The sequence below is a fragment of the Geospiza fortis genome, unplaced genomic scaffold, assembly GCF_000277835.1.
Source record: "Geospiza fortis unplaced genomic scaffold, GeoFor_1.0 scaffold35, whole genome shotgun sequence".
Lineage (NCBI taxonomy): Eukaryota > Metazoa > Chordata > Aves > Passeriformes > Thraupidae > Geospiza > Geospiza fortis.
The window spans coordinates 1,075,476-1,086,365 of NW_005054453.1; the positions used below are offsets into that span (position 1 = coordinate 1,075,476).

The 10,890-nt window shown below is 37.6% G+C and overlaps 1 protein-coding gene across 2 annotated transcripts in view; it reads right to left on the reverse strand.

Moving 5' to 3' along the window:
* The window catches only part of INPP4B (inositol polyphosphate-4-phosphatase type II B), a 192,201-nt gene that overhangs the window by 78,817 nt on the left and 102,494 nt on the right, over positions 1-10,890 (reverse strand). For both annotated transcript variants that reach the window (XM_005427765.2, XM_031062590.1), the window contains exons 11-12: positions 5,328-5,432; positions 902-1,010 (exon numbers count right to left, since the gene is read on the reverse strand). In XM_005427765.2, coding sequence (XP_005427822.1) covers positions 902-1,010; positions 5,328-5,432 — 214 coding nt within the window. The remainder of the gene's footprint in view (positions 1-901; positions 1,011-5,327; positions 5,433-10,890) is intronic.

The following is a 10,890-nucleotide window of genomic DNA, read 5'->3' on the forward strand; positions in this document are numbered from 1 at the left end:
CACTGAGCAGTCACAACTACAGGGGCTGCCAGTGACAGCTGTGCCTGCTTGAAAATCTGAACAGCCATAGCAACAATGCAAATACATCCAATTCTTAGGAAAAGATGTAACTAACACTTTTGTGCATGTTTAACAGTGAACAAAGCATTTGAGTTCCACAATAAACTGAAACCTTTATTTTTGATTAGTCTTATTTTGGCTTTCTGAAGAATAAGAGCAGTTTGTTTTTTCACAGCATACTGAAAATACTTCTATCTTAGTATACACCCAGGCCTGTCAGAAATAAAGCTGCTACCTTAAGTTACAGTTTCTGTATTTAAAAATTGTCGACAGGTACATTCCTCTTAGCACAAGAACTGCCAAAGAGATACCTCATTCTGAACAGCAGGTTTTCAAGTACTGATATACCTCCAGCTTCCTAAAATACAAGGAAAAAAATCATAATTTTGAATCATTAAGGTTGCAGAAGACCTCCAAGATCATTGTGTCCAACCTTTGACAGAACAACTACCATATCGACTAAACCATAGCACTGAGAGCCAAGTCCTGTCTTTTCTTGAGCACTTCCAGAGATGATGACTCCACCACTTCTCTGGCAAGTTCCAATGCACAAAAACCCTTTTCATGAAGAAATCCTCCCAACCTGAACATCCTCCAGCACAGCTTAAGGTAATTTCCTGTGTTTATTCAAAATTAGTCTTAACCCTAAAAGTAGAGCGTGCTTCAATTTTCATCAAAGCAGGGAAAAAAAAGGAAATATTTTATGAATGCAATGTTCAATCCTACTAGATTGTAATCTTCCATTCATTCACCAGGATAAACTGTTTTGTTATTCAGTGAGCTTACGGCATTTTAATGCAACATTAATGGTATTTTCCCAGCTACTGGAAAGAATACTTACTTTCGTCTTTCAGCCTCAAATTTACTCAGCAGTTTCCGGAGACCTCCATTCTTAAATCCTTGGAAATGTGCTGCTGGGGCTCCCACAGTGATAACATCATACAGAGCATCTGGAATGGGAATAGAGAAATACAGACATCTGAATGCTTCTATCCCTAAATCACGGAAACACTATGACATCTATTCCACAAAAGGTAAGGATAAGTCTATATGATTTCCAGGGAATAATTGATAATCCATGTCCCAAGAAGGCCCAAGAGCTAATCAATCTTTCTATACAGCCACCTGCACACTTTAAAAAGTTCATTTGATTTATGGCTATATCTAAATTATGTGCCACTGAGTAGAACAATATTCCAGCTCTGCAGTTTACAAAGCTGACAAGTAAATTTGCCCATTGTATATTTCATTTTATTGCCCCTTTCATTATTTAACTTGTAGTCATGTTGAGGTGCACAGATTCAAGCATTTTAGAGTCAAAAGAGACCATTATGATGGAATAGTCTGACTGAATAATAGAGACTACAGAATTACAGCTAATAATTTCTGCATCAAGCTTGTCTCTTGGTTGAGTGAAGGCATCTCTTTGTTTAGGCATCTAATCTTGATTAAAAGATTTCAAGTGACAACGAATTCGCTGCATTCCCAGAGAAGTCAGACTAGTAAAAATCCCTATTCCTTTTCTAGTTTTAATTTGTTTAGATGTAATGTTACTGTACTTTCAGACATAATGGTGTTTAATGCTAAATCGGTGAGCCCTGCTCTATGACATACACTTTTTATATATGTTTATAAACACAGAGAAAGTCAGTTGAGAAACTACCAGAATAGGAAATAAATCATACTAATGAAATGCTTGCTGAGAAAGCAATCTGTTGTCTCTTTCTGTATATACCTGATGCCTTATGACATAGGGGATGAATTCTTTGTGTGGATATATTCTTACAGAGCTGGAGGTGAAACATCATTTTTCAAAGAGCTCGTGATCGATTGTCAGTGCAGAGATGAAGATTTAATTACATCCCACACCAAATAGTTATTTTTTCTAATAGCTATTTTTTCTAACATTTACAGTAAGTACCTGTTTTGTACCTGAACTTACTGGAGGTATAAAAGTGCAGTTCAGAATGCCTCATCCTTAAAATGTATTTCTAAAGGAAACATTACAGGATGTTTTTTGAGAACTGTTTTATTCCTCAAAGAAGTTTCCCATGTAAATTAAAATCTAGACCTCTCCTAAAATAGAACTTGCATTCTGATGATAAATATCCCCAGAAGCATGAGCACTGTACAAATTATTCACAGTTAATGAACTATGCTTTACTTCCTGAGCTGAATCTCAGAACATATTTGCTCAAATTGATTTGAGCTCTAATGAGTTGGTGACTCTTCAATATCCACTTAAAAGGAGAAGTGACATAATTTCATTCACCTAAGGTGAGCTTCAAGATTCTTAAGCAGCCCATTCTTTTAGGTCTTTATACAGATTATCCATAATACATATGCTTCAGCTATTAAGACTCCACTGATACTTGACAATAAGGAGTTCTATTGCTTAAAACAGCAGTGGCTTGAAATCAAGATAAGAGACGAACTCATTAGGGTTCTGAATATGTTTAGAGATATCTCATGAAACAACAAAAAACATTTAAAAGACTAAACCCGCTTCTGACCCTGTTTATAGTTACGGGGGGATTTATCCAGAAGGGAGCCTTTATTCAGCCTGTGGTCTCTTCTCAGCATGGTCAAGGAGCAGCTGTCTGAGACAGGAACACACCCAGCACAGCTGAGTACCTGCCTCACACAACCTACATGGGAGAGTAAGGATGGCAAAGGACGAGGAGCAAACATCCACGCCTGGTGATGGGCACAGGGCAGTCTCACTCCCATTTTCCAGAGCACAGTGCAGCAGGGTGCTGCATGGCTTGGGAGGAATGCCTTGTGATGTGCTCTACTTACACATCAGTGGAGCTCCTTGTGAAGGACACGCAGTGTCAGCATCAGTGCACTGCTGCAGGAGTGCTCCAGTAACTCATAGCCATCAAGCAAGAGCAGGCTACTGCTGACACCCCGCTGCAGTGAAGACAGCTTAAAACACAGCAGAGCACCACAGGAGCTGCATCTTGTCAAGAACAGCTCAATCCCAATTTTGAGGCAACCTGCCTTCCTCCACAGGAGGCAGTCAGTGTCTTAAACTGGCCAGATGCAAAACAAAAATCAGTTCACCAAATCTATTTAAAACAAGCACATGTTGTAAACAGGAACAAAAGCAAAGCTATGTCAATATATAGATTTAAGCTCTCTAGTATGATGAACAGAGCACAATGTGGGGTTTATCAAATGGATAAGGATACCATTGACCCATAGGAAAACAGTATTTTTCCTCAAAGCTATTCCTACTGAAAGCTTAAGCACATTTTCTCTTCCATTTCAGTACCCAATAACAACCCAAACAAAAGTTCAGGAAAAGTAAACCTATTATTATACATGTCAAACACAAAAAAACCCCCACATACCAATGTGTATATACAATAGATGGGATTAAAACCTATCTTGCATTCCCAAAATTAAGATATCTGATAGTGTAAGGGTTAATGACACCTCTATGGATCATTAGCTTGTTTAAATGTCACCTTCATGAATTTTCATTCTCCCCCTTCCAGCGTCATTCTCCTGGTTATATCCCAGTGTCCTTTGATATATGCCAAGCAAAGCATGAGCTGAGAAAGACCAACTTAATATCGAAGTGCTGCCTATTCCAGATCGATTAGCAATTGCTAGAAACTGTTTAGACTGCATATATCTAATACAAGACACAGGGAAGAACATTAGTTAAGTAATACAGGCAGAGTTTTATAATTTGAAGATCCAAATTTGGAAGACAACTAGAACAATTCTAACATTTATCTCTTCCTGTACCCTCTTTGATTATCGCTTAACCGTGTGCGCCAAGCAAAATGGTTTTGGAGAAGAAGGGAGAAAATTCATAAAAAAGCAAAACAAAATTCCAGTACTGTAAAAGTTGTGAGTGCTTAAGTAAATCACAGATTTCATTCCACTTTTTATTTAGCAAATAGACGTACAGTGTCCTGTTCACAAAGAGGTTTTCTTGAAAAGACAATGTTAAGCTTCTGGCCATCATTACAAACCTAAAAATCCTTTTGAGTTAATTAATTAACTTGAAAACATTAAATTAAAATCTGTGTTATCACATTATGTCATTATAAATCGCCATCTTGTTGAAATATTTGGAGGCACAGTTTTTTAGTAAAAGAAATAACAAAATATTGAACCAACCATATCTAACAGACAACTGGAAGCCCCTGTATCCCAGTTTAGAAGTGGATGAACATCAGCCTCACACAGTATAAAACAGGAATTTTTCCACTTTTGTACTTACTGTTTTACAATCTTAGATGCAGAGTGTATTAATAAGGCAAAAACTTTTAACAGAATGCAATTTCTGTGTTTGTAGTTACAGTAAATTTAACAGATCTCAATTTATCAACAAATTATTCACTGTGCCATGATTTGGTCATATATATGTATCAGTATAATCTTTGATCTGTAAAGGAAGCTGCTAAAATCATATGCAAGTGGCAACAACAGAATTCTGTGTTAAAAAGAACCACAGATCATGTTACAGAAAGTTATCCCCCTTTCCAGGAGATGTTGGAAGTTTGCAGTATTTTCACTCAACACTGAGCAAATACTTACATGGGGTAGGTGGGCATAACAGAGCAGCACTGCATAAGCTGATTTAGAACCAAGCAGTGCTGGGCTCATTACAACTTCCTAAGAAATAGGATAAATTAGGTTTAGAAGTAATACTGTCCTTTATGGAACCATTTAACTCCCATCACTTGGGCTGGTGAGCTCATCCAAGCAATCTCTGGGAGGAAAAGTACTGCATTGTGCTCTATCACTGTCTCTGGTGGCAAACTGGCAGGGATGGGGTTGGGGGGGAAAAATAAAACGACCTTAAAACAAGAGCATTAAGTCTGGCTTTTACAGCATTATGGATCACAATGAAAAATTAAGTGGATGCCTGAGAAGGACATGAATCTTACTGAGCATTGTGCACTGAATCATGACAGTTCTGCACTGCTACAACAGAATATTTTTAACCATGCATAGGTTACCAATACATTTCAGTGAGCATATATTCTGCATTTACTTATTTGCCTGAAGTGTCATAGGAACAAAATGAGCACATCCCTGGAATCTATTTTTAGAAAGGAACTTAGAAGAAATTTAGTTAACCAGCCCTTAGTTTTCCAAGATGTGCAGTAAATGTCCACAACTTGTGGCATCAGAAGATGAGGCAGGGAAATTCCTTGCAGAGCTTTGACTTTGGATGTGATTTCTAAATTTCAGTGAAACTGTATTTCAAAGCCTACTTTGTCATACTTGGGGAGTTTCTTTACCTTTCAATCGAGGACTATGCACATGCATTCTTTGCAGATGAAGATTTATTGGGATGAATTCTAGTGTTTTTTCTCCTTTGCTACAGCTTGATTTAAAGGAAGAACCTGAAAAACAAAAGTTTAAAGAATCATTGTCTTAAGCACCCAGATGTTTTTGTATTCCTTTTAAAGCAAGACAATACTTGTATGTGAGGAGTTGTCTTTAATTTACCTTCAATGGGTAATTATATATTACAAGATGAAATGTTCACTACCTGAGTCTCAGCATGTATCCATACTGGAAGCAACAAACCAGCATTTAATTCACAGAGCAGCCTAACGTTTTTATTCTAGGAGATAGATACTTTTCCCTGCTGTCTGAAATCAGTCTGTAGTCTGCTGGAGACAATGTAGCACTTAATGTGCATTATGTTTATTCTGTGCTAAAACTGCAAGGTTACAGAACTGTGATGGCGCTGCATTTTTCCAAGTAAGATTACTTTCTTCAAAGAAAAGTATTATATTGAATAGGCTATGAGTTCTTCCTGGAAAGGTCACATAAAGAAACACAAACTATCTTAAGGAAAGCTATATATTTGTTCACAGGAGGCATGATGCCTTGGAAAAACAAAAAAATATTAATATGGCCGCGTATTTCCAAAACATTAGATTTTTAGTAGTTTTATAGTAGTGTAAAGCAATATAACTAAAGTCTGACGGTATGAAAATATAGTTTACCTGAAGCTATTTAATACAGAATCTGTGTAAAATAAAAGGGTGTAGACTAGGAAAGAGAGGTGGCCTTGTCTTCTAACTCAGGCAGCCCAACATTTACCTAGGCCACTTTTTCAGCATCCTATCATTTTGCCAACTATTAATTATTAGAACTAAAATTCCTCTCATTCAGATAGAATTTTTAAATAAGTTTTGCCAAGGTTCAGCCTTTTTTTGAAGCAAACACATAAAAAGATAAAGAAAATATTTTAAATTGTTTTTTGATTGCCCAAACAAGACTTGCTAGTGTTTATCTGTTGAAACTGCCATAGGACTAAGCCCTGAGCCTCCCAATATAAACCACTCTGCCAGAGAGCACCAATGATGCTCCAGACCAGCCAAGCTTGCTTAGGTTGCTCCCTAAGCTTAGGAACTTAAAATAATAATTTAATACAGACGAAGAGCAAAGCCAGGAAGAAAAGCAATTCACAGGAGTCAAAATTTTAGATTAGACAGGAAATCCCATGATGCAGATTGAAATCAGGAGCTGGTGATGATACATCTGAAAAACACAGGCAATTAGGGGCGTAGTAAAGGCAACTCAAACTATCAGAAAAGGTAATATATGTAAGAAATAATTCATGCTATCAAAGAATGTATTTTATAAAGATTGTGAAATCCGAACGTGTCTCTCGGATGTCTATCCTGAGATTCCCGGACACAGCTAAGATAACAATTGACACTTTAGCGTAGGAATAGACGCTTGATCACCGGTATCTTGAGTCTTCGAAACCGCCTAAGAGCGATCATCATCCTGTGGATAACATCAATCAAGACAGTCAGGGACTACCAGGATCATACATGTGAATACATGGCTTCCCCGAATTCAATCAACGCTGGCTATCCACCAGGAGATGGCCTTTGTCCAGCTCTGCACACTGAAAGAACCAACTATGCATGTGAAGAGTTACAAAAGAAACTGGGACTCCTTCGCCTCGGGCACAATAAACTGTATAAAACCTCGTTGCTAGAAGCAGCTTGCGTGAACGCGGCGGGATCCGATAGAGGTCGGATCCAGGTTCACCCAGAGCCAATCCCAGGCTCGACGCTCTCTTTGGCTGTGGTGGTTTTGAGGACCGTATTTTGGTTGCAGAAAAAGATAAATAAAATCTTTTCGCATTTTTGATAATTTGGCTCTCAACTGATCACTTAGAAAATAAATGAAAATAGTGCAGGGAAGGAGACTGTAAGTAATTTGGAAACAGAACAGAAGGTGATGTAATATATGTTATGAAATAATTCATGCTTAAAGAGAGAATGTATTTTTTAAGATTGTAAAATCCAAATGAGTCTCTGACCACAAGCAGCCCAGGGACAGATGTCTGCTTCAGAATGTCGAAATTCCTGAAGGCAGCAGGAGAACAATACCTCCGTTTACCTATGGACAGACGGGGCCAGTGCGATGATTGTAAGAGTAGTCATCGCTGGACTGATACCATCGATGGAGATAACAGAAGTAGCCAGAAAGATACACCTGAATATCGCCTTCCCCTGACAAGATCAGTGCCTGCCACTACTCAGCACCGATCCCCGGCGTGACGCTGTCTCTTTGGATGTGGTGGTTTTGAGGACCGTATTTTGGTTGCAGAAAAAGATAAATAAAATCTTTTCGCATTTTTGATAATTTGGCTTTTCAATCGATCATTTATAACAGTGGGATGATGATTCCTGAGAATTCAGCCGAGACCAAGTTCAAAGCTTAAGGATTGATAACTGGACCTGAGACAAGAATACACTGTCTGAACAAGGAGAGCATAAGATGACAGCAGATTAAGAGGACAGGTGAAAGAAGAGTAGGAGGGAGAAGAGCCTGCGCTCATGAGTACACTTCTGCCCCAAGCAGGAGCACAAGATATGCAGCATTGCAGAATTGTGTTTTTCCTTTTTTCAGGGAAGACCTGTGAAGCAGGTATCCCTTCCCAACCAGTGCCAGAAAATGACTGGATAAGGACCACCCAGCTGCTATCAGTCACTAGATTTTTTCAGGTATGAGATCCTTTCAGTGGAATTAACATCTACATCTGCATTTACCAATGGCATCCATACAATAAAACTAACTTTAAGTATAGTTTCTTTTTAAGTAACTTCTTACGTTTCATTTAAGAACTAAAAAAAAAAATAACATTCCCTCAATTAAAACAGTTCTTGTTATTATTGTTTATATTGTAAGATCAAACTCTTCAAAGTTAGGAAATTCCAGAATATAGATGCAACTTTCATCTGACTCCACCTGAAGAACTGTGAAATGGGCTTCAATAATATATCATGTATGAGCTTTTACCAGTTCATTGAATGTTCAGTGTCTTTGCTGCTCCATTTAAAAGCAGTGATTCAATATGTTGTTTCCAAATTTTATTTCAGTATTTATTCAGGATTTTAACATGTTGCTCCAACTTCCCTCAAAGTCAAGGTTATTAATTTCCTCAAATCTGTCTACTATATGCATATTAACAGCCTCTAAGGACTTTACAAATTTTGATAAAATAATTTTTTAATTGGTTGAGTTATAATTTCACCCATCCTAATGTCACAGAATAAACATTTAAGAAACAATGCATCAATATAAGATATGGAAGAACTTGTCCTGCAAAACACTCATTATAATGCAACATAACATTCCATTTTGGAAGCACAGCTCCCACTGGGCTGCACTGCATCCATAAGTACCAAGAAATTCTGCAAAACAACTTGTGTTTAGTGCCAGGCTTCCATGAAAGAACACACTAGCCACTTCTCAAGTCTGACATGCCCACCTAGGAACTTTGTGACAGAGGCAGGGATAGTGTCCAGTTTTTGAGAACAATATTTAATTGCCTTAGCCTTGATTTTCTTTTTTCCCCCTTCTAGGGCTAGATGAATAATATATTTTTCCATTTGATAACTGAAACCGAAAAAAAGTAAACTGGGAGGTAGCAGAAATCATTTGAAGATGATTTCAGGTCCAACTGAAACAAACACATAATTTTCAAAGCTCCACTCCTCCCAATATCACCAAATCTGTGCTTTAGATTTACCTGAAATTACAGGGATTTTTGTTTCCTAACCCTTATATCTTCCTGGTATGTTTCCTTACAATAAAATGTTTTACATTCTCTAAAATTCTCCCATTACTGAGGATAAAAGTGTTTGCCAAAACACTTTTTTTAAAATAGTCTTAACTTTCTTAAATATCCATTTTCAATAAGTATGCTGGTAAACCAAAATTGCTGTCTAACACTAATGTGGCTTCCTCGTACTTCCACAGCAATCTCTCAATTTCAAAAGAAATTTAAGTGGTCACCTAACAGCCTTTTCCACTAAATTCCCAAATAGTTTGGTTGAGTTGAAGTGGGTATCACTCAGAAAGCCCAACATGAGAATGTGTTGGGGAAGCATGAGCATATTTTGGAGCAATTTTATTTGCAGGTGCTATCTGCCCTTCTGAACAATTCAACACAAACTCAGGCAATATTCTAAGATGAAGAAAGACACCTGCACTGGCTGAACTGAAAAGCAAAATGGTTTTTGGCATGCCTTGAAATATGTTGACCTGAAAAGTCTGAATTAAAATTGTGCTCACATCCCTAATCTTAGCAATTTCTACTTCATAAGTACTTGAATTTCAAGTAGCTACAATGTGCTCCCAACATAACTATTTGTTCAACTACAGTATTAAATCAAATCTATGTCTGGCTTGCTTTTCTAATCAAAGAATACAATCGTGTATTAGGTTGCTTTGTTTTCTGATTAATGTCCCTTTCTCTTTTACATGTGCTGATTCGCTCCTCCTGGATAACCTCGGTTTCCCAGGACCACATTATTTCTCTCAAGACCCAATTAAGATGGGTCCTTTAACATTATAAACCCTTTAGAAAGTCACTTTGCACAATACAGGTCTTGCAGGGTTTATGTTTAATAGATTATATTGTCTATTTTTTTAAATCTCAAAATGTCCTTTCATGATTTTCCTGCATTATAATTATTACATTGGATCCGTCGTTATCTGTATTTATTGGCTTGCTTATGACACTTTATGGAGTGCTTTCAAGATTAATTAGCCAAAGATTGAAAATACATATAGCTATTATTTAAAACAGAATCACAGGAAGTGTCATACTGGGTTAGACAGTAGATGCCAAAATTGGAATTGGGATATTCTGATGATGACAAACAATCATCAATACAAGAAATGTCACTTCTGCAAACAAAATGGAAATAATTATAAAACATTTAGTGCAACACAAGAGCTTTTTTCCCCCACCAAATATTTAAGCAGTTGACCAATTGCTTTCAAAAAGCTTACTTTCAGTTAGAGACTGGTTTTTTTCATACACTAAAATCGGATTTCTCTTCTTCTGTGACCAAGCATCTCTGCATCCAGCTCTGGGCTCCCAGCACAGGAGGGACATGGACCTGTTGGAGTGAGTCCAGAGGAGGTCACAGAGATGCTTATTGGAATAGTTCAACTTGGAAAAGAGATTTCAGGCTGATGTAATTGCAACCTTTCAGTACACGGAGGGAGCTTACAACAAAGCTGGAGAGGAACTATTTACAAGATCATGTGATGACAGGACAAGGGTATTCAAACTTAAAGTGGGGAGATTTGGATTAGATATTAGGAAGAAATTCTTTCATGTGGGAGGGGGGTGAGACACTGGAACAGGTTGCCCAGAGTAGCTGTGGATGCCCCATTGCTGGAAGTATTCAAGGCCAGGCTGGATGGGATTTTGAGTAACCTGGTCCAGGTGGGCTAGAACTTGATAATCTTTAAGGTCCCTTCCAATCCGAACCATCCTTTGATTCTAAGATTTTTATGTATTTTATTCCTGCT